This window comes from Pelodiscus sinensis, chromosome 3 (assembly GCF_049634645.1).
Source record: "Pelodiscus sinensis isolate JC-2024 chromosome 3, ASM4963464v1, whole genome shotgun sequence".
Lineage (NCBI taxonomy): Eukaryota > Metazoa > Chordata > Testudines > Trionychidae > Pelodiscus > Pelodiscus sinensis.
Genome location: NC_134713.1, coordinates 91626868 through 91652167, shown reverse-complemented (window position 1 = coordinate 91652167; position 25300 = coordinate 91626868). Strand labels below are relative to the sequence as shown.

The window sequence follows — 25300 nt, the reverse complement described above, 5'->3', positions numbered from 1 at the left end:
GAAAGTACTCTTCCTCTCTTTTCCTTCCTTAAACATATCCCAGGTGCCTTGCTGTGAAAATAAGGAGAAAAACTATATACAGTTTTTATAGTCTTACAGTGTATCAAGGCTAATGTAAAATTATTTATAGCCCTGGAATGAACAAACAGAATTAAACAGCATTAACATACTATTCTCTCTCTCCTCAGAACATACAATATGAAATAGAAATGGTTATAAATATGCTAGAAGTTTTTAAACTTTAGGTTTACATTTTAAAACATTTTTAAAGTTCTACTGACCTCTGTAGACACTAAATAAGAGCAAAAAATCTAACATCTGGAAAAATAGAGAGTGTTTTGAATGGATTTTCTCCTGTTCTCTGTTTAATTTTGAATAAATTATTCTTCAAGTTATGATGTTATGCCTCTACAAAAGAATGATATAATTTGGTCTAAATATGATGGGACTACTTAGTATATATGGAGAATGCAATAAACCTTTCTTTAACCCAGCAATAGCCTACTCTATTAGCTTCTATATATATATATATTATGTTACATTAAAAGGCATCAGTCAATCAATGCACTAATTTCTCTTTTTTAGAGGAATATTTACTTGCATTGAAAAAAACATGCTTGCATAAATTTCCAGGAACAGATTCTTGCAATCACTTGTAGCTTCTTCACGAGTGACTGATCTATGTACTTACCATAAGTAAAAGATTTGAATTGTAAATTTCAGCTTGCAGGCTACTAAACCTCATTGACTCTGAGCAGCACCTTGAAGACCCTTTAGTTTGCTATTTGAAACTGACACAAATAAAAGACTGAAGGCCAGCAGACCTCATAAATCATAGCTACAGGGTCAATGCCAATCTAACAAAGGGACTAATAATACACAACTACTGCAAAAAATAAAGACAGCCAAGAAAAGACTATTTTAATAGCCATATTCAGGATGGCTTCTCTGAAGCAGGCTCTTTCATCTCTTCCACATCATTTAAGGGGTACACAGTCATTTTTCAGGCTGGTGAGATGGGAAGCTTGCCTAGATGCTGATGAAGAAAATGTGAATTTTGCCAGAAAGGATGAACTTAACAGGACCCACACAGAGGAAAAAGAGGAACAAGATGCCACCATGACCCCTGAGTTTAATGCCTACCACCAGGATCCTGGATATCAATTCAAGGCTCACATGCAAGGTGCCCAGACCAAACTGATCACCACTTGGGAAGCTGGATGGAATGTTACCAATGCTATTCAGGTAAAATGTTTTCTGTTTACACTGAGCATGATTTTAAACACTTAGTCATCACTGAGTCTGTTTTGTTTTGATTTAACTATATCATCATTTCACAACATTCTGAAGGTTTTTTATTTAAATCTCAGATGGTGAATTAATTTATTACTGACATATTTCAACATTTTTACATTAATTTAAAAAGGAACAAATTTCTAAATTGAGTTCTGGGGGAGGGGGCCAGCAGGAACATTCTCAAAGGACAGAAAGATTCTGAAAATAAGTCAAGAATTCATATATTTACAATTCAGAAAATAAGAAGATGCCTCTGTAGTTCTGGAACTGGCTTTCCATGTGCACATTTGTATTCAGAGAAAATCACTAAGTTGAAGAAAGTGGAGATAAATCAGAGATACAATTTCTAAGCATCTCACAAAACAAGAGACGTAGTTAAGAAGCAGATCCATGTCGGTTCTAACTTAATTGATGTGGAAATAAGACTATGAATTTAGACCAAAGAGAGTAGAAGTAAAATAACACTTCTTATTAGACATCAAATTTAAAACATTTTGTCCCATAATTTTCTTGCTGGAAAAAAAGTGTTTTTCATATCCATAAATTTAGCATAATATTGATTTTAAAACTTTTTCCCTCCTCCCTCCTTTTCATTTGAGATATCATATAGTAGGAAGAAACAAATATCTACAGACATATTTCTCATTTAGCATTTCTTATACACAATGTACAGTTTGCTCACTTGGAAATTTTCATTACACCCTAGATATGAAAAAACCCAGTTCTTCCACTATTGTTTGAGACGTTCATAACTATAATGGAGATTTCCTTGTTCATCCTCTTCTAATCCCTACAATCTTGTTGTAAGGAGGGATGAACCAAACATTGTCTATGTCTTAATGAAGTTTCCCTGCTATTTCTAATTTAACATGAATACATAGGTTATAAAATGTAAGTCAAAGTTACTTTAAATGTTTTTTACCATGGACATAGACATGAAAGTAATACATTTTAATGTCAATGTCAGTGTCAATCTTTCTTTGACATTGTTTCTCCATCTAAAAATATAAGTAATAATACTAGTCCCTCAAAGTACTTTAAGACTTTTGGATCTATTAAAATACAATCGAATTTTACTATTAATTATTAAGATTCCAGTGTAAGACTAGATATTTAGCAATGCAGCAGCAATAGTACCTACATATGGCAGAATTTAAAAAAGTGCTTTTGAAAAAGGACAAAGTGGCCAATCAATTTAAGAAGAATGGCTTCACTCTGGTCCACATTGCAATAAAACATCTGTGAATGGCCTGGTCAGATGATTCAGGTTTGCGGGTGGCGGGTGTGGGTAGAACAAAGCCTCCGGCTTTAAGGCAATAAACTTGCAGACATTTGGCCTTAGGTTGGAGCCCACTTCTGAGACCTCATGAGGTAGGAGAATCTGAGAATGAAGGCTCCAGACCAAGTCTGAACGTCTACATTGCAATTTTATAACCCACATTGCCCAAACTCTGTAAGTCTAAGTCAGCTGACCCAGGTGAATTGTGGGTGTTTTGTTGCCGTGTAAACATACCCTTAGTGTCTACAGTTTTGAAGCCTGCTGCTTAGTTTTGCTTTGCCCAATATTTTAAAAAACAGAGTGCAAGCTCCCATTTTATTGCATTTTGTTTATTGGGGGAACACAACAGTGGTAAGGTAGGGAATAATGATTTATTTATCAGTACAGTTGGAGTTTTGCAATCGAGCAGGTATGCAATACATTCTGTGTTGCCTTTTCATGAACTTCTCTGAAGTATAGAATAAAAATTTGTAGTGTCTTTATGTCTGGTTAGGGGAATATTATATTTCTATGCAAACCTCAGAAGAGAAAAATCAGGAGTTATGAACAGAATGATTAAAGCAATCAGAATGCTCTTGACAGGTGGAAACAAGCTGTGTTAAAATGGGAATGACAGTTGTTTTTGCCTTACCCAGAGGAAAGGGCAACAGTGTTTTGCATGGCAATTAGAGATAAATGTTTAAGTTGAATTTGAAAGCACTTTAAACAGTTATTTCAGTGCAGACAATTAATCCACAAATGAAATTATATTATAATCTAGAATTATTTTAAGATAGATAACTTTTTGATTATTATAAAATACAACAAAAGGGGCTTTTTAGATTGACGGCTTATTAAATAGTACTTATTTGCATTGGAAATGTTTACGTTTTTTTTCCTTCAACTGAAGAATGTGAAATTTGATGACAGCATTGTTTATGTAAATGATTGTTTGAGACATTTAAAGTTTCCAAGGAAACGTATTCCATATTCTGCCACTGAAAATCTCTGTGCAGATCAAACTACCTTTAAGAAGGGACAAAGCCCAAAATTATATGATAAAGGGATGAAGAGGGGTTCAATGTCTAGCTAGCAATAAAAGGGCAAACAGTTACACTGGTTTTCATAGTAGTCTAGATTCTAACAATATGGTAGTACAAAAGGAGTCTCAACTCTTTATATACCAACAGCATGGAAGAGGAGTATAGTCAGAAGAGATGACATGGTGTTCCAAAGAAAAAGTATGTCAAAATCAAAGTTGCACTAACCCTACCATGTCCTGACGTAGTGTAAGTGGCCAGAAAACAGCTATTAGGAATATGTAAAATAATCTCTACTTTAATTTATAACCCAATCTAAGATCCCGCTAAGTTGTGAGGCTGCTCAGCTGTCTAGCAAGCCCCATGCAGAGACTCAGGGCTGCTAGACAGAGCACTGCCTCTGCCCCAGCCAGGGCCGGCCCGAGCCCTTTTGGCGCCCTGGGCCCAGGCGCACGGCACATGCGCGACCCCCCCCCCCCCCAGGGAGCGCGGGTACACCCCCAGGGCGCACGGCTAATGCGCGGACTGGCCACAGCCGCTGGCGCGCAGCCTGGGGCCTGCCCACGGGGCGCACGGTGCATGTGCTGCCCAGCTCGGCCAGCGTTGCTGGCACACGTGCTGGGCTGTGCAGGGCCCCGCGGCCATGGGGGGAAGGGCACTGCTGGCCAGCGCCTCGGGGTCGGCACTGTGAGAGCCGGGTGCGCGGCACCTGATGGCAGCTGATGACAGATGCCTTCAGGCGCCACCCCTCCCACATCGGTTGGTGCCCTGGGCAGCTGCCCGGCTCGCCCATGCCTCCATCCAGCTGTGCCTCTGCCTGCTGGCCCCAGCACAGAGCCACAGCAGCTACGTGCCCACCCAAGCATGGTGCTCAACCCAGAGCTGCCACTGCCAGGGGATAGGTGCCTCTTCCCTGGCCCACACCCAGCCTAGCCCAGACCTGGCCTGACCCCCACTGGAACAGGCACAGCCATGGAGAGGTACCTCTTACCTTGCCCCAAACTGCTACCATGAGAGAGGGCTTGGGGTAGTCCCCTCTCCCCAGGGCAGCCTTCACCCTGAATCCCTCATCCATAGCCTGCACTCCCCGAACCTCCAGCCAAGTCTCTCACCCCAACCTTCTGCCCCAGCCCTCCCACACTCTAGCCCCTCAGCCCCACCACATACTGTCCACGTGTGGAATGACTTTTATGATGTGATATATTGTCTACATACTGGCGCACGTAACAAAAGTCATTCCACACATGGACATAAAAAATTAAAGGGAACACTGAACCCAATTGAAATGGACTGCCCCAGAACTCTCAGCAGCACACACAAAGCTCAGGGCTGCACAAACCCCCTTCTTTTTGTCACACAGCCATTCTATTGGAAACTCAAATCGCTTTGACTATGTAGTTTAAGTCAGATATCAGAGGTCTGAGAAGAATGAAGGACCTTCTAAACTGCAATGCTGAACAAATACATGGAATTTAAAATGCAGGCTCAGTTTTAAATGTCTTGATTATTGTGGATTTAAGCCAGATACTTTATTTTTATGTGAGTAAAACTATCTAATGTTATATCTTTTTGATAGCAGTAGCTGGAAGCAGTGTTATGATGAAGGGTCTGTTGATGTTTCCAGTAGAAATACTATCTTTATAACGTTATCTTTCTTCTTAATGTATGTGCAATGTGCCTCAGGGGGCATGTGACCAGGAATCATCACCAAATTTAGTTCATTGCTTGGATCATTAACTTTCCTGGCCCAGGTTGGGTACTGACACGCAGCATGATGTCTACACTGATCCATGCCCCCACATAATTTTTTTAATTAATTAAGGATCTGAGTTTTAGAGGTACTGAATACCCACAGTTCCCATCAACTTTACCTGAAGCTTCTGTGCAAGTCTATGATGTGGGCTTATAGACTCACTAGTTACTAGCCTTCATGTAATTATTCTTAGTAGCAGAAGCTAGAACATTGCTGAATATAGTTCCATGGTATCAAAATTTTTTTGCAGTTTTGTATGTTCTTTTTGTAACACACCTTTAAAAAAAAAAAAGCTTGATTTTCAATAGAAATTTTACAAGTGCCTTGTGTTCCCTATAAACAGAAACCTTTTTTGTTTGTTTACTTTTTATTTAAACACTGAATAATTTAGCTTTTAAAAAAAATCGATGACTGTACACAATGCCTGATGATAGGTTTTTTACAAACCCATTTCTTTCTAATGACTGCCAAGGTGCAATCTCTTCTCAATATCCATAAAATAAATTGGGCTGATGAGAGCTGTGTGCGCTTTCCAGGAGCAGACTATTCCACAGAATCTGAAAATAAGCATATTATATAAAAATCTCATGTAGACATCTTATATTAATTGCTACTGCTCAATGCTGAACTGCAGGTCTTCTGCCACGGCTCACTCTATGGTGTGTCTGTACTTGTATTGGCACGTAGAGTACATGCACTGCATGACCCCTCAGCACAGTATAACCAGGAGTGTAGACCGCAAAGCACTTCTTTGGGACGATGCCAGCAGACAAAGTTCAGCGTGCTGCCCCCGCCCCTCCCACAAGAGCCACTGCTGGATATGCTGGCTGCTTTCAGGAAGGGTGCAGGGCTGGGGGAGGGGGGGGTAAGCCTGCCTTAGCTCCACTGCACCACCACCTGAAATAAGCAGTGCCCAGCCAGAGCCTGCATCCTGAACCCCTGACCCAGGCCAAATACCCTCCTGCACCTCAAGCCCTCAGCCCTTCCTCCACCCAAACTCCATCCACTAAGAACCAGCACCCTGAACCCTCTACTGCACCTGAACACCAGACTCAGTGCAGAGCCCCTTCTATATCCTAAATCCCTCAGCCCAATACCAGAGCCTACACTCCTCTGCACCCCAACCCCTGCCCCAGACTGGTGAAAGTGGATGAGGGAGGCAGGCTGGAGTGATCAGGGTGGGGCCTCAGAGAAGGGATGGGTCAGGAAGCAGGGAAAGGGTATTTGGGTTGGAGGTAGATCCTGGATTACATTTAAATTCAAAAAGAGATATTGTGCTCAAAAAGGTTGGAGACCACTGCTTTAGAATATCCTGCTGCCTTTTTATATGGCCACATAATCAACATGAGAACACGGTGGCAGAATTTAGCTCAAAATAGTGTATGTATTGTCCAAAATAGAATTGCATCAAATGAGGTGCTATGTATTGCAATAATACCCATTTTATTCTATAGCCATTTTTACATCTGTAAGGATCATAAACAGAAAAAACTAGTGTTCAGTTGCCATAACAAAGCTTTTTTCCATAGACAATAAATGAAATGCTGTAACCTATAGACAGAGTAAGTTTGGATTCAGTTGATCACTCAGTCCAAGCCCCATATTTTAAAGTGACTATCACTTTTTTCCAAGGAATTTCCCCAACTTTGGAAACACTAGAGCTTGGTGCAGAAAAGAGATTCTTCACTTCCTCAACCCAAAGGAAAAAGCTGATTCATATTTCCTCTTCAGAAAAACAAGTCACTTTAATGCCTACATTTCTGGCTGATCGGTCCCTGGTAACCTTTATAGGAAGCTGAATAAAAATGTACTGGCACTTTTTCTCCTTCTCATTCACAATTGGCCTGAGGCTTTCTAAAGTACTATAACTGGCAAGTCTGGATTTCTGTACCTGATATTTATTTTACCTGCTTACTTTTACAGTTATAATATTCAGAAAACTCCTTTCTTATTAAGAATGTTGTTGCCCATCAAGTTTTCTTTCAGATGAAAGCCAAAATTACAATTGTTGGTTCCTCATATGTAGTCCTCCAGCTATGCTGTAAAAATCAGCTCAGATATGTATGTGAGCATATATATACTTATGCAGGACAAAAACCAGATTGGTATATAGCTACATTTGATTGAAGTCATAAATCTTCTTACTCTCTGAACTTTATCCTATGTGAAATCTCACAGAATTAATCTGTTTTAATGAACAACTTTTAGGCACACAATTCATTCCTGTTAAGAATGTTAATGTAAGGAATGTAGCTACCAGAACACAGGGCTAGACAGCAGAAAGGCTAATGCTTTTACAGCCAAGAATCTTACTTGCTCTATAGAAATGCTCTCCCTTACAATTAACAAATTGTCAGTGGAAACAGGGTGGAGACCAAAGCCTTAAAATAAAGAAGGGTGACCCCTAGTGTTTGTTCAGAAATAAAGATTGTGTGAATCTATCTTCCCCATTCTTGAAGATGAAGAATTCAATACCGTAAGTGAAGTGTACCTAAATAACTGTGTTATATATAATCAGTATAATTAGTGCTATTATTAAAAGAATATCTAAATGGCAAAGTGTTTCCCCCACCATTCACACATAGTTAATCTACAATTTACCCCTAGGTGTGGAACTCTAGTAGCAGCAGATTCACTGGAACAGACACAAGCTCTGCCTCAAAGAACAAATGGAATGATTCAAGAAAATAAGAAAAAGCCCCAAACATGGAGTCACACTTTACTGAGGATGACAAATTGGAGCCTAGCTTTGGCAAGACTGAGCTGTATGAAATATGTCTAAAACTAAACGGAAAGTGTCAAACCCAACCATGTTTCTGAAGTGGCAGAAACATACCTCCGTCTGCTTGGCCAGTAGCATTAGGGTTGCCACGTGGAAAAATATAGCTTTTCCCAACCAACTAGAAATCATCCATGAATCTAATGTGTACTTCACAAAAAGATAAATATATGGATCCAAGTGGATGAAATAACATATTCGCTCATATCCACATTATCTGTATACTCGTTTTTTTTTCAGGCTGTTTCCTCTGTTGAGACAAACAATAGCACAAATAGATGTTTCTGTGAGTTCCCACAACTATCTTTTTGGTTGCTACATGACAGTGGTTTTCAAACTTTTTTTTCTCATGACCCAGTTGAAGAAAATTGTGGATGCCCATGAACAAGGGCAGAAGATTGGGGCATGGGCTTACCCACAGGAAGCTTGCCTTAGTACCCCAGCTGGCTTGCTGAGAGAGGTATGTCTATACTGCAACACTATTTCAGGATGGCGCCAACTGAAATAGCTATCCTGCATCTTCACAGCAAGTCCATTATTTCGAGCTTGCTATTCTGACATCCCTGTAAACCTCATTCTATGAGGAGTAAGAGATATTTTGGAATAGCACTTTATTTCAAAATTTGGTGCTGTGTAGACAGTGCCAAATGACGAAATAAGCTATTTTGAAATAGCAATGAAATAAGATATGCAATTTGCGTAGCTCAAATTGTGTATCTTATTTCGAGTTATGATAAAGTATTGACGCACCCTGTATGTCCTAGCTCCCATTGGCTGTGCTGTGGCTTGGAAACAGCCAGCAGTAGGTATGGCTCCTAAGCGGAGGCATGTGCACAAACAGTTCTGCACATGGCTCTCCCCCACATGCACTGCCCCCATCTCCTGTTGGCCAGGAAATGGCAAATGGGAGTGCAGAGCTGGTGCTCATGGCAGGAGGCAAGAACAGAGCCTCTGGCCTCCTCACCTAGAAACCAGACCTGCTGCTGGCTGCTTCCAGAACACAACATGGTCTGTGGTGCCAAGACAGGCAGAAACTGCTTGCCTTAGCATCCCACTGGTCATGTCACAGCTCTGTGTGATATTCTGCAACCCAGGACTGGGTCACAACCCATACTTTGAAAAACACTGATGTATGGCGCCAACTGCTACAAGTGCTGCAACCCTTTCTTTACAAGACAGCTTCCTTTCATGGCAAATACCTATTTATCATTGTTTTCCCCTCTAGAAACCCATATTATTTATCTGGTCCACCAGACCGTTCTACTAAAGAGTTCCTTATTTTGACACTCAAATGTACCTGTTTTCCACTGTTCTCCTTTTGGCACTGAGAAGATATTCCCTCAATTCATTTTAAAATCATCCTCTTTACTTGCATGATTTCCTCAATTGCATGTGACATCTCCCCCCATATCTCTTTGTGACCTCTCACTTAAAACACCCTCTGCAACAGATGACTGAAGGATAGTTGCATTAACACCAATTCTTTTTAAAAGCTCCAGAAGGGATCTTTGTAATTACAGGCCAGTAAGCTTAACTTTGGTACCAAGCCAATTCGTTGAAACCATAGTAAAAAAAAATTATCAGATACATCGAGCAACACAGTATGGTAGGAAAGAGTCAGCATGGCTTTTGTAAAGGGAAATCATGCCTCACCAATCTCTTAGAATTCTTTGAAGAGAGTCAACTTTATGGGAACATGGGTAAGAGATAAATGGGGGAAGGGTTTCCCCAAGGATATGTACTGGCAACATCCGGCTTCCTCCTCACAGCAGTTGCTAGAGAGGATTTGGTTCACTTGATAACATACTTTGGGAACATTCTAGTTGAAAGCATATTACTGTAATGTCATATTGTTCCTAGTAATTAGTGCTGTTCAATATATTCATAAATGATCTTAAAAAGGGTGAACGAAGCAAAGTTTTCAGATGACTTCACCCAAGATAGTGAAGCCCAAAACTGACTATGAAGAGTTACAAAAGGATTTCACAACACTGGGTAACTGAGCAACAAAATGGCAGATGAAATTCAATGTTGATAAATGCAAAGTAATGCACAATAGAAAACAATCCCAACTCTACACAAAATGATGATGTCTAAATTAGCTGTTATCACTCAAGAAAGAGATCTTGGAATCATTGTGAATAATTCTCTGAAAACATCTGCTTGGTGTTTAGTGGCAGTCAGAAAATGTAACAGAATAGGAACCATTAGGAAAGGGATAAATAATAGAACAGAAAATATCAAAATGCTGCTACAGAAATTCATGGTACACCCACACATTGAACATTGCACGCAGTCCCTGTCACCCCATCTCAAAAAAGATATACTGGGATTGGGAAAAGTATAGAGAAAGGGAAAAAATGATTAAGGGTATGGAACAGCTTCCATATCAGAAGAGTTTAAAAAGGCTGGAACTGTTCAGTTGAGAAAAGAGCTGACTAAGGGGTGATATTATGGAGATCTTTAAAATTATGAATGGTGTGAGGAAAGTGAATAAGGAAATGTTGTTTACCCCTTAAATTAACACAAGAACCATGAATCACCCCATGAAATTAATAATAAGCAAGTTTTCAAAACAGAAACACTTCTTCACATTGTGCACAGTCAACCTGTGGAACTCATTGACAGGAGATGTTGTAAAAGCTGACGATATAACTGGAATAAAAAAAAACAATTAAATAAACTCATGGAGGATAGATTCATCAGTGGCTATTAACCAAGATGATCAATAATACAACCCAATCCTCTGGGTATTCCTAATCCTCTAGGATAGTAGTTCTCAGGCAGGGGTATGCAGAGGACTTTCAAGTGGTAAGTCAACTCATCTAGATGTTTACCTAGTTTTATAACAGGCTACCTAAAAACAAAGTCAGTACTAAAATTTCATACAATTTCTTGTTTATGTTGCTCTGTACACTATAATTATCTGGTACAATGAGAAAGTAGCATTTTTTTCAGTAATAGTGTGCTTTTGTGGGACTTTTATATTTTTATGTCTGATTTTGAGAGCAAATACTTTTTAAGTGACTTGAAACATGGGTACACAACACAAACAAGTCTCCTGAAAGGGGTACAGTAGTCTGGAAAGGTTGAGAGACACTAAGCTTGAAGCTGGGACTGGATGACAGAAGTGGATCACTCAAATTGCCATGTTCTGTTCAGTTCCTCTGAAACATCTGGTGCCAGCCACTGTCGAAAGACAGGATTCTGGACTGGATGAACCATGTCTGACCCAGTATGGCCATTGTTATATTCTTAATTCTCTTTTTTAAATTGACAAATCGCCACAGTGATTGTTTGAGTAGTAGGATTTCTATTATAGTATTACCTACAGACCCCAAACAGGGATCAAGACTACATTACCTCTAGTGCACTACACCAAAGATGAAAAGACAGTTCCTGACTGAAAGACTTTACATTCTAAATGTATTTTGACTTGTGACTTTTTTCTTTTTTGAAGCAAGCCTACATCTTCAGTAGAAATTTGATGTGCCACATGCCAAAGCTGACAATACAGAACATTCCAAATTTTAAAAGGTAATAACTTTTTTAAAATAGAAGCTCAGCAAGTCAGGATCCCTGCTTATGGCTATGTAACCCTCACTCCCAGACCTCTTTGATCACTTGTCCCATGAGGTTAACTGTAAAAAATTTTAAAAGAAAAAACCCCACACTGTGTCTACATTGGCATGATTTTGCGCAAAAGGAGTCGCTTTTGCGCAAAATCTTGCCACCTGTCTACACTGGCCGCGAGTTCTTGCTCAAGAACACTGACATTCTAATGTATAAAATCAGTGCTTCTTGCGCAAATACTCTGATGCTCCCACTCAGGGATAAGCCCTCTTGCGCAAGTGTTCTTGCGCAAGAGGCCAGTGTAGACGGGCAACATGAATTTCTTGTACAAGAAAGCCCGATGGCTAAAATGGCCATCGGAGCTTTCTTGCACAAGAGAGCGTCTACATTGGCACGGATGCTTTTGCGCAAAAGCACATCTCTTGTGCAAAAGTACATGCCAGTGTAGAGGCTCTCTTGTGCAAATGCTTTAACTCAAAAACTCTTGCGTTAAAAGTATTTGCGCAAAATCTTGCCAATGTAGACGTAGCCTCACTGTTTTGGCACTGTTAGATCTCAGCTAGGGAGCCCATTAAGTTTAATTGTATTTCTTTGCTGTTTTCTGATTATTTCCCCCTCCCCCTTTATTTTAGTGTGTCCATTTTATTAAATATTCAACTTTGGCACCAGTCAAACCTAATAATTTTGAGGCCAATACAACTTTTTTGTTGCTTGTCGAAGGAAGAGGCCCAACATTTTGCAATTTCAGGTAAGAGCAGCTGCTCTTGCTCCATAATTTCTTATCCTAAAACTGTGCTGAATAAGAACAGCTGCTTATTCAAGAGGGATAAGGGATCTTTCAGAAAAGACTTTATTTTTCGAAAGATAAGCATCTAGACTGGCGCTTTTCTCCAGCAAAGCTCCGTGCCGAAAAAAAGCGGCAGCCATTTTTATGCTAATGAAGCGCGGGAGATTTAAATCCCCGCTTCATTAGCAATTGCGATACGTCTAATTTACATCCCTTTTCCAAAAAAGGGATGTAGTCTAGATGTAGCCCTTTATTATAATTAATGGAAACAAAATTATTTTACTACAATATGTTTTGACCATTCCCTAAGTACTTTACAATCTAGAGCAAACTTTCTCTAGTTGGTGCAAATAGGAAGAGGGATGCTGCTCTTAGGATTATGCTAGCTGGGACAGGTTGCTAATACTAGAGAATATCTGTAGTGATGGGATGCCCGTGCTGGGAAATGGAGCAGCATGGGTTATAGCTATGCAATGTGTCCAGCCAGCTAACTGCAAAAGCTTCAGAGGGGTAGCCGAGTTTGTTGTTTTTTAAGTTTTACCTGTTACAGACTAACAGCACCTTAAAGACTAACAAAACATATAGATGGGTATCATGAGTTTTTGTGGGCTCAACCCACTTCTTCAGATGATAGGCATATTAGAAGTCCAGACCCAAGAATAAAGAAGGGAAGGGAAGGGGGGAGGGAAGAGAGAAAAAAAGGGAGGGGAAAAGGAGAAAAAAATGGAGAGAGAGAGAGAGAGAGAGAGTAGATGGTTCAAATAGTTACAAGAGGCTGATAAGAACCATTAGCACCTCCATTGTTTGGTTAGTAGTTTAAGTCATAGAATGTGGAAGGTAGTGTGGGAGCCAGCTGATGTCCTTGTTCATACCATTTGCATAAGAATTAAACTTGTAAATGAAGTTAAGTTCCAACCCATCTCTGTGTCTTTGGCCTGAAACAGATTGGTAACTTAGAGATCCATTAATGAGTGTCCAGGTAGATTAAAGTGTTCTCCAACAGGTTTTTGTGTATTACCTTTTGCACTCTGTAGCCCATGCTGAATTCTGTTCAAGATGGCATAGTACCAGAGAGGAGGATGTATCTGGCAACACCAATCTTCCTCTCATGGCAGTGGCTAGAGAAGATTTTGATCACTCTACGAAGTTCTTATGGGATGAAAAGCAAATAAACATAATGTTATATTGTCCCTAGGTCCCAAAGGTTCCAGATTATCAGAAGTCTACTGTAATTTGCTTGCTGATTATGTTTCGTGGGCTTCAGTGTATTCTGAGAGATAACTGGGAATTTATACAACACTGGCATTATCTATGAAATCATGCAGCACTAAGCCATAAGCATATTATTTCAATTTTAAACATTTAAAACTAGCCATCTTGCAGGTGGGAAGCTCTCACATTCAACAGTAGTAAGCATTCTTTGTGGGACATTTCCTTTTCCTCCTCCCCCTTTTAATCTTTCTGGAGACTCTCACAAATAAGTCATGGAAGTAAGAGTGAACTCAGTGGGTATTATGACAAACACACACATTTTACAATGAATACAGACTAAACAACTTCTTTACCTCAATATCCTCTACTACCATCTCAAGCAGTCTACCTGCCTAATCACAATCTGTACCTGTTTACAGGAGCTGAAAGACTGACAGACCAACACTTCTAAGCAAAGTTCCCTCAGTATATGAAGTGATTGCAGGCATTAATCACAGAATAAACCCGTGTGTCACTTTCCTCCCAGAAGTTAGAAGCAGGCTTGCATTGGCTGAGAGCAGAAACACCAGGAAGAAAAGGATATTGCTGAGAATAGGGCCTAATTAAACTTCCAGTGAAGTCTTTCAATGGATTTTAAAAGAAGCTGTATCCATCCATAAGATGACAGAAACAAGTTGGAGGGAAACTGCTCCTTGTGATTTCAAATGCATACTCATGCTTGATGTGTCATGGACAAATTGAACTCAGGTGGCAAAGAATACAAAGACATCTTTTTCAGCAGCTTAAATACCAATGCTAGGAGTCTGGTAATAAGCAAGAGCAAATGGGAATTCTCATTGATGAGAAGAAATTTGAAATAATTGGCAAACAGAAACAATAGACTTCTACTTTATGCAAATCCTAGTTAAGGGTGAGGAGTGAGGAAATATAGGTGTTTGTTGGTTCTCCTTGGCTGCCCCACCCAAAATGACTGCTGGAAACATCCAAAGCTTAACTGGGGAAAGAATTGGGCCAAACTGGAAAGCTTTCCAATCAGAGAAAGAAACTTATTAGAATAGCTTTGAGGTTAAGACTAGTCTCTTTAGTGTATTAAGCTTAGCTTGTGTGCTCTGTTTAATTTAGTTTAGTAATCTATTTTGTTCTGTCTCCTATTGTAACCCACACACATGCTGGGTGTGGTTCACTATCCCCAATAGTGGCACTTAGACCCCCTTACAGAGGGATAGAGAGAAAGAATGAGTTTTCTCTACAGCAGGAGTGGGGAACCTTTTTTGGGTCAGGGACCACTGACCCACAGAAAAATCATTTGGGGGCTACACACAAGTGAAAAGCAAAAAAGAAAAACTAAACTCGCACACATATGGCCCCCCAACTGAGAAGCAGAAAGACACTTCCCACATTCCCTTTGCACACCAGAGTCTAGGGGTCCAGGCTTGTAGATTTTGTGTACTTCAGCCCCACAATGGGACAGCAGGGTGGCTGGAGCTCCAATGAGAGCTCTCCAATGCTGGGCGGGAGACCCCCAGGCCTCAGGTGCCAGATCCAGGCAAGCTGGGGACAGCATCTGGACCCTGGGCCTTAGGTTCCCCACTCCTGCTCTGTAGCCTTAAGTGAAAGCCTGCTGGTTTTATAGCTCATGTTGTAGAGGTTCATGCATTAAGCTCCAGATATTCCAGGTTCAGTTCTGCCTGTTGGTGTTATGCTATCTCCTATGACCTTTTAAATCCTACCTTTTATACTTAATAAACTCACTTTTGCTTATTCATAAACCCAGTGTAAATAACTGTTACGGGGGAATGAGGGGAAGGAGTCTGTATATATCACTCTTTACCCTGAGGCTATGTCTATACTACCGGTTTTGCCAGAAGAGGCAATGCAAATGAAGCGCTGATTAGCATTTTCTCACACTTCATTTGTGTAATCTCTTCCGATCCATTTTTGTGCAAAAACATGCAGTGTGGATATTTCCTTTTTGCACAAAAATTTCAAAAGACTGGAAGCCTGCTAATGTCATCCCTGTACTAAAAAAGAGTCAATGGGATGGAACGATCATAGACAAAATGGATCGGAAGAGATTATGCAAAGGAAGCATGAGAAAATGCTAATCAGCACTTCATTTGCATTGCCTCTTCCGGCAAAACCCGTAGACGTAGCCTGAAAAAAAGATGAACATGAGCTTACCCTGAATAAAATTTTATACAAAGTAAGATGGATTTATCTGGGGTTCAGGTCCCACCAAGGCTGTACATTTGAGTGCTGAGGCAAGTCCCTTTGACTGAGCGTTCCCAGAGCTGAGCTGTATTATACTGCAAAGGGTTGTGACCGTAGCTCTGTGTCAATTCTTGAGGAGGCCTACAAGGACAGAGGACAGAGCTGAGGACAGGAAGGTAGCCTCAGTGGAATTTAGCATATCAAGTGACAGCTCCAAGAAGGTTTCAGTAACTGAACCCATCACAGTATACTCCTTGGCTACGTCTACACTGGCATGATTTTCCAGAAATGCTTTTCACGGAGAAGTTTTCCGTAAAAAGCATTTTCGGAAAAGCGCGTCTAGATTGGCAGGATGCTTTTCTGCAAAAGCACTTTTTGCAGAAAAGTATCCGTGGCCAATCTAGACGCGCTTTTCCGCAAAAAAGCCCCGATTGCCAATTTCGCGATCGGAGCTTTTTTGCGGAAAACAAATCTCTGCTGTCTACACTGGCCCTTTTGCGCAAAAGTTTTTTGGAAAAAAACTTTTGCCCGAATGGGAGCAGCATAGTATTTCCGCAAAAGCACTGACAATCTTACATGAGATCGTCAGTGCTTTTGCGGAAATTCAAGCGGCCAGTGTAGACAGCTGGCAAGTTTTTCCGCAAAAGCAGATGATTTTGTGGAAAAACTTGCCAGTCTAGACACAGCCCTTAGGGATGGGATCATTGTTCTGTCCTGTGTGCGTAGCACATTCATGGTCCATGACAGGAATGCTAGGCACCACAGTAATATAAAAAACAATAATATATTTAATAAATCTTGACATACTGGGGAAATTTCAAAAGACTGGAAGCCTGCTAATGTCATCCCTGTACTAAAAAAGAGTCAATGGGATGGAACAATCCTAGACAAAATAATGGAAAGGCTGTGATAGTATTCAGTCAATAAAGAATTAAATGATAGAAGCATGGTAAATAGCTCATTAAACAAACCTGTCCCCTTTTTTTATGCCACAACAAGTCTGATAAAGATAACTGTAGATGCAATATGCTATTATAAAACTTTTGGCTTGGTAACACAGTACATTCTGATCAAAAGATTAGCACTATACAATATCAATAAAGTGTATGATAAATGGATTAAAAACTGGCTAACTGACAGATCTCAAAAAGTAGCCATCAATGGGGATTCATCACTGTGGGTGCATCTACACAGCAGCGCTAGCTCAAAATAAGCTACACAATTTGAGCTACACAAATTGGGCTGCTTATTTCAAGCTTATTTTGAAATACACTGCTATTCCGACAAGTCGCTTAATCCTCAGGGAATGAGGTTTACTGAAACACTGAAATAGCAAGCCTGTTACTTCGATTGCATTTTGAAATAATAGGCACGCTGTTAAGACATGGAAAATGCTATTTCGGGATACTGGATGTCAGCCCCACTGTCTAGACATAGCTTAGATGGGGTGTTTCTAGTGGGATATGGCATTCGGTCAGACTGATACTAGAATACTATCTATAGTTCTTCTGTTTATATTTCAAAAAGGATGATAAAAAATTGGAGAAGATTCTGAGAAGGGACACAATAATGATATGAGGGCTGCAGACAAGCGTAAACAAGCTCAATGTGTTCAACTTATCAAAAAGAAAATGGAGAGGTGACTTGATTATGGTATATCAATCTCTTCATGGGGAGAACCTGGGCGGGGCTCCATAATTTAGCAAGAACTAATGGATAGAAGTGAAAGTCAAAAAAATTCATACTTGAAATAAGGCACACATTTTTAATAGTGAGAGTGATTAACCATTGGAACAAATTTCCAAGGAAGTGGTGGATTTACCATATCTTGCTGTCTTCCCATCAATTTGGATGCCTTTCTGGGAGTAAACTTTAATTAATACAAGTTATTTAGCTCAGCACAAAAACAACTAGTTTCTATAGCCTTTGTTATAGAGGAGTAAGATTAGATCAGTGATTTTCAACTTGTGGTCCCCTGGCCTCTGGGGGTCCACAGGCAATTTCTATGATTTCCAAAGCAGTCTGCACCTCCATTTGAAATTTTTAGAAGTCTGCAAATGAAAAAAGGTTGAAAACCACTGGTCTAAATGATCTAATGGTCCTTATGGCCTGAGGGGGAAAAATGAATTTCTGGAAGCTTGAGAGACTTAAAGCCCACATAAAAATTCTCATTCTGCAATTATTTCCAGTGAGCATAGTTTTTGCTCATACAGGTCAGAAAGTGCAGGCTTAACAGGTCCTTAAAACAGAGAAAGAACTTGGATAAGAACTAAATTCTTGAAATACCAGGATAGAAAATGTATTCTTAAATTTAGTTCTGTAAAGAAAAAATTAAAATGGCTAGAGCTCTGAGATTCTTTATTTAGATATCATTTTGGAGACCCAGTGTTGCAGGGCAGCTTTCATCCTTGTTAAAAATAAAGTAAGAAACAGGAACGCTGTACTCTCTGATGCTGTTGTAGTTTAAAATTAAAACTAAAAGGGTACGTCTACACTGTGGAGCTATTTCAGGATACTTCTGGTATCCTGAAATAGCTATTCTGCGTCTTGTCAACATGCTCGTTATTTCAAAATATCTTTCGAAATAACAGGTGTGCTATTCCGACGTCTCTATGAGGATTAAGGGATTAATGTCCTGTTCTACGAGCATTAAGGGACATTTCAGATTAGCAGTTTATTTTGAAATCTGGCACTGTGTAGACAGCATCAAATTATGAAATAAGTTATTTCATAACACACTTGAAATAAATTATGCAATTTGCGTACCGCAAATTTCGTAGCTTATTTCGAGTTAAGGGTGCTGTGTAGATGCACCCAAATAAAAAACAATCATGAGTCTTTCTATGAGGGTGATGCAAAAGTCATACATTCAAATAGGTTGTTGAAGAGTCTAAGAAAACAAATAAAGTACCACTGCAAATGGCTCTGTTCTAATTTAAGGGAATTACTCTATTTGTAAGCATAGCTTTGGTTCAAATAAGCACTTATCTGTATTTTTATATAAATACTAGAATATTTACCAGGAGTTGCTCAGATCCTTCAGGGCAGGGGGTTATGAGTGTGAGGGGATTCAGGAGTCAGGGCAGGGGGTAGGGACTCAAGGCAGGGGATGGGAGGTGGGAGGGAGCTTACCAGGGTAACCCATAGCAGCTCCTCTCAGGAGGTTGGGAGTACGCTGCCCTGGCGACTCCTCCCGAGGGGGGGGGGGCGGGCAGGGCTGTACTGCCCTACGCTCCAGCCAGTGGCTTGTCCCAGGGGTGATGACTAGAACCCCTGGTTGGCAGTTCTGCACTGGGGAGATACCTAGCCCTGTGGCCAGTAGCTTCTCATGGGGAGACTGCCCAGCTCTCAAGACTGGAGGCTCCTCACAGGGAAGGGGGAGAGCCAGAGTTGGGCTGCCCATCGGTTCCTCACAGTAGGGAATGGCTGGGCTGGCCAGCTTTCTCCGATGGCTCCTTGCAGCTCTCCTAGCTGGTGGGCAAGCGGCTCCTCACAGACCACGACTCCCCCCTTTGCCCCTCCTTGTCAGCAGGCCTGAATATAAGAGAGAAAAACTTGTTTTACCATGGAAATGTACAGTCTAAACTTACATTTGTCAACTCCAAACTAACTTCCAAGGTACACTGAAACTGGCAACCTTTTGTGGTTTATTTTAAGAAAGAGCAGACTATCCAAATCCTGAGATTATTTCTGTATCACTGTTCTGCCAGCTTTTTCAAAGAGTAATTAGGCCTGAGTTCAGAAGACTGAGTAATTAGGCCTCAGTTCAGAAAAATATGGCCTTGGTCACAAGTGTGTCCAACTAAAGAAAAACTATTTGATGTAAGTAAATAGCAAGGGGATCTTAGAAGTTAGTTATGCCATGTTCTAATTAAACAAACAGTTAAGTAAGGGGCAACAGATACCTGTAGGGTGAGATGTCAATGGCTGTGGGGTGTGATAATGTAGTCTTGAAGACTTATGCTTTAGTCTGGGATGAAAATAGCTATATATATGTTAATGGAGTAAATTCAGCAGGGGAAAAGGCATTGTGTGGAGAAGGCTTGTGCTGACATCTATCTGTGGCTTAATTATATGGTCACCCTTTTGGGTTAGCAGAGATTCTTAGAATTCCCAACTACACATTAGGGTTACATAGTTAAAAAAACACCTCTGAATGCAGAAGAAAAGAGATAATATTTCTATATACTGTGAAGAAACTGAGGAAAAAGCATTCTCCACATGCTGATACTAAAAGTGCATTCCTGTCTAGATTCTTCTACTCAGTTTCTTCTAAAGATTGCTTTCATAGTCAAGGAAAATTGTTCTTTGGGGATGTATCTGACCTGCAGTACTTAGTAAAACACATGGACCAGAAAGGTACATGAACTCTAAAGATGATGTTGTTGCACATGCACCTTTTATACTCTGTGTATAGCCAGATTTGTAGTCTGTCCAATAATGATGACTAGTAACCAGAAATGGGAAGAAGTTTTGGACCTGTCCATAGAGTATGTATTAAATATACATAATGGTTACTAATTGTGTTGCTTAATGTGTTTTAGAAGTTGCTCAGGTACTATGGAAATAAGGACTGTATAAGACCTTGAATAGAACTGAATTAAGGCACTGACTATAGTTACTATCTGGCTTTGAAAAGTCCTGGTGACTTGAAGAGTAGGACAAACAGGTTATCAAACATTACAGTTACCCAATAAAATGGGTCACCCAGTGACTTAAAACACTCCTGCAAATGCATTTAATAGGGGAAAACCACAATCACACTCCAAGTAACGAAGTATAATCAATAGTCTGAGCATAATAAGAGATGTAATGCATATATACACTTAAAGCATGGGTACAGTTAAGGATGCACTTAAGAGTAATCCTGCAGTCTTAATCCAAATGTATTTTAAAGGTCTCTGGACCTACAAGAAAGTCAAATAAAACAAGTAGTATCACTGGTGCACACGATGAGTGTACTGACTTGCTTAGTAATTTAGGCATTGTCTATACTTGTAAATTTAAAGCACAGCTGCAGCAGCACTTTAATGCAGCAATGTAATCATGGCACCAGTGATGGGAGAGAGCTCTCCCAGTGCTGTAGGTAAACCACCTCAGCTGACAGCACAGAGAGCCTGTTTACACTGGCACTTTATGTCACTGTAACTTGCTACACTTGGGGGGTTCCACACCCCTGAGTGAGAAAGTTACAAAGTAGGAAAGAGGCAGTCTAGACAAGCCCTTAGTGCAAAGATCTCATTGTAATTTGTTGGCTGCCCATCTTTCTCCCTTGTTGGCTGTCTCTTGCAGTCATTGACTTAGAATGTATGTTAGTTTATAGCTGGGAGGCAAAAAACCTCACTGTTTATTATTCAGTGGTTTACCACTACTTTCTCTTCTCCCTGAACCCCTTATCTAGGTCTGTACGTATCTTCTCTTTTCTAATTTTCCCCCTTTACAGTAACTACAAGTTGTACTCTGCTTACCTATAACCTCAAATCATGTAGTTCACCTGAGTAAGTACCTATATGAAAGCCCTGATCTTCAAAAGATACATTGGTGCTTAACTCCCATTCATTCCAAGAGGAGTTGGCACTTAAGCACCTTTAAGAATCTGGGTGCAAAGGTACACATACACGACCCTTACTCATTTTGAGTAATACCTTACTCTGAACATAATCACTGAGACTAGGTCTACACAAGGGGATAAATTCAAATTAAGATACCTGACTCCAGCTACATTAATTGTGTAGCCGGAGTTGAAGTGTCTTAAATCGAATTTTGGCACAGTCCATAATGTGGGAGGTTGACGGGAGCACACTCTCCCTTTGGCTTCCTTTACTCCTCATAGGAGTAGGACTACCAGCGTTGATGGGAGCACCCTTTCAGTTCAAATCAGCGGGTCTTCTCTAGACCCGCTAATTCGAAGCCTGAAAGATTGACTGTGGCAGTTTCCATCAACTCTGCAGTGTAGACATGGTTTGAGTAAACCACCACACAAATTGAATAAGGGTGACAGACTTAGGCCCTCTGTAAATAAAGAGAGACGTATTCTGCCACTTTTACTCATGCTGAGCACAAATGAAGGCCCTGGTTATAAAACATTTACATATATGATTAATTGTACACAATGAAACTACACATGTTTAAGTGTTTGCAAGACAAGAGATTTAATCTGATTATCTTGCATGTAGCTTCATTGATGGCATGTGACTCTCAACAAGGATCTCATGATTTGGACCAACATGCCCAGGAAAATGTGTTAATACTTAAATTTTATTTTCACGTATAAAGCTGTAAGACATAATATTATAATATAATGACTTTAGCATTAATTTGCTTCCTTTCCATTTTATTTTAATGATCACCAAGAACACAAAGCATTGATGAGAGTGTGACAAATGTGCATTGTATATCTTCAGCTTTGTCACATGAAAAAAAAAAGAGGCAAATGCCAGGGATGCCATTTAGCTTAAATTGAATCTTTTTAAGCATACCTATTGCTCCTGAATTTAATAGCTTCATATTGATCTGAATTAAAAGCAATAAAAACATATTCGTAAAAGACTATGAACATGATATTTCATGAAACTGAAGTGTGGGGCTTTGCATTGGATTAAACAAATATGATCCAATTCCTCTGAGAAAACGTTTGGGGGGAAAGTATGTGTATACCCCTGATACATATTTAGATATGTAATAAAGGCCAAACCTTCTTGCTTTCGGCTACGAGAAAAGAGTTCATGTCAGAAATGAATACAACAGCAAAGAATCCATAAGGTTTCAAATTGCTGGGGAAGCAACCCATTCAAATGCCTAATGGCATTTTATTTCCAGATGACTGTTAACTATGCCCCTGTATAATCTTTAAACCAATGCAGTGTGTCATTATTGGATTTGCCTAAGATACTATTTTAATATTTGTAGGAAACTTATACAACGGCTGCTACAGCTGTTTGATTTTATTGTTGAATCTGCTCCATTAATATGCATGTTGACTGAATAACTGCCTATGAGCCTTTTAAAATATGCTTCTAATCACATCAGCATTAAATATTAAGAAGGAACTTGTCTCTACCATTTTCTTGCATTTTCTCTTAGCTTATCTGTACATGTGTGTCAGGGAGAGCAGATTTTTGTTTTTTTGTTTTGGGTTTTTTTTTTGTCAGATAACTTCATTTAACTTAAATAAACACTTTTTTTCAATTGTTATTTACTTAGACTGCTATAACAATTCTCCCACCACAGAAAAGGTAATACTCAACAGATGCAGATTTGAAAGTGTTACTTCTAGTAAACATTTTGCCTCAGGGTTTTTGTCCTATCTTTTCTCTCTTTCTCTCTCTAGGGAATTTTTGTTCTAGGATTGCCATATGCTCTTCTCCACAGTGGATACAGTGGACTGTTTCTTATTATCCTGGCTGCAATGTTCTGCTGCTATACTGGCAAAATTCTAATTGCTTGCTTGTACGAAGAAAATGAAGATGGGCAGCTCATAAGAGTGAGAGACACATATGAAGACATTGCTAATGCTTGCTGTAAAAACTTATTTCCCAGACTAGGTGGCATACTTGTCAATGTGACCCAGGTGATGGAACTGATCATGACATGCGTTTTGTATCTGGTTTGTAGTGGGAACTTACTGTCACATAGTTTTCCATATATACCAGTGACGGAGAAAACTTGGTCTGTACTTGCATTTGTAACATTGCTGCCTTGTGTATTTATCAAAACTCTCAATATTGTTTCCAAACTCAGCCTGCTTTGCTCCTTAGTCCATTTCGTTATCATCTTCATAGTGATGAGTTACTGTCTGACACAAATACATCTATGGTCTTGGACAAGATTTAGACTCTCCATTGAGTTTGAGGATTTCCTGGTCTCAGTGGGGGTGATCATTTTCAGTTATACTTCACAAATATTTCTTCCTACTCTTGAAGGGAACATGAAAAACCCAACGGAATTTAGCTGTATGTTGAACTGGACTCACTTTTTCGCTTGTCTCTTCAAGACCTCCTTTGCACTGACTGCATTCCTGACATGGGGTGAAGAGACAAAGGAAGTTATTACTGACAACCTGCCATCATCCCTGCAAACCTTGGTAAATTTGTGCCTCGTAGCCAAGGCTCTTCTATCTTACCCATTGCCCTTTTTTGCAGTAACAGAAATACTGCATAATTGTATATCTTGCAGTAATCATTCCGATTACAGAGCCTATCTGTTTATTGTAGTTTTAAGAGGTTTTGTCCTCTTGTTTACTTTGCTGATGGCCATGTTCATACCACATTTTGCTCTACTGATGGGTTTAACAGGCAGTGTAACTGGTGCTGCTATGACTTTTCTTCTTCCATCTCTTTTCCATTTAAAACTTAAATGGGAAAAGTTAGTATTCTTGGAGAAATGTGCAGCCATTTTTGTTTTTATTGTCGGTTTCCTTTGCAGCTTAGCAGGGATAGTCTGCTCAATAAAAAGGCTGATTGAAGCATTTGGAGGAAGGTAGAAAGGCCCTCTAGAACAATGTTTCTCAACCAGTGCTACGAGTACCGGTAGGGGTACTTGAGAGAAGCCTGGGGGGGGTATATCAACACAACTGAAATGTGGAGAAAACGGAATTTTTGTTTTACAGTTTTACAGCACTTTATTATTTTTGTACTTTTTACACTCAAACATTACATTGCCCGCCTGGCTACGATTAAGTTGTTTAAACAAATGTGTTGCAATGGTAGAAAAAAAATGTGTGTGTCTGAAAACTGTAAGTACTGTGGGTACTTCCAATTTTTTTTAAAAGGAGTACTTTATAAAAAAAAGCTTGAGAAACATTGCTCTAGAAAATCTGATATATTCTTGAATGTTACCACTGTGAATACAAATCCAAAATTAATATTTGACACAGCAGAGACTTGCAAATGTGCTTTAATATGAGAACTATGAGTTGTTTTTAAAATGAATAAAGAAAGAAAAACAAACAATTTGATTTACAACTAAAATATTTTTGTCATAGAATTAAAATGGGAATTTCACTTGCTGTCATGTTCAACATTAACAGTGCTTGTAACAAGATGCAACAGTGCAACCCACTTTTAACTCACAGTTATGAGTGAGTACAGTGACGAATATAGGGCAGAGTGAGCAGGGCGACTGTCCCGGACCCCGCACTGAAATAGGCCCCATGCTGAGTCACCGTATAGGGCCCAAACGACTGCTTGAGCCGCTTGCTCCCGTGGGGCGGCCTGGCTGAGTGGCACAGAACTCAACCAAGTGCCACAGCGGGAGGCGAAGGGGGTGGGGCGGTGATGTACACGGCCAGGGGGTAGGAGGCACAGGGCGTGACAGAGGCTCCAGATCCTGCCCCTTGGCCATGTACATCACCATCCCTCCCCCCTTCACCTCCCACCATGGCATTCAGTTC

The 25300-nt window shown here is 40.0% G+C and overlaps 1 protein-coding gene across 1 annotated transcript; it reads left to right on the top strand.

The window, feature by feature from the left end:
• The first annotated feature begins 939 nt into the window (after window positions 1–939).
• LOC102450548 (vesicular inhibitory amino acid transporter-like) lies at window positions 940–24391 on the top strand. Its single transcript, XM_075923162.1, has 2 exons — window positions 940–1245; window positions 23240–24391. Exons 1-2 carry the CDS (start codon window positions 940–942, stop codon window positions 24389–24391), a joined length of 1458 nt encoding a protein of 485 aa, XP_075779277.1.
• The last annotated feature ends 909 nt before the right edge of the window (window positions 24392–25300 follow it).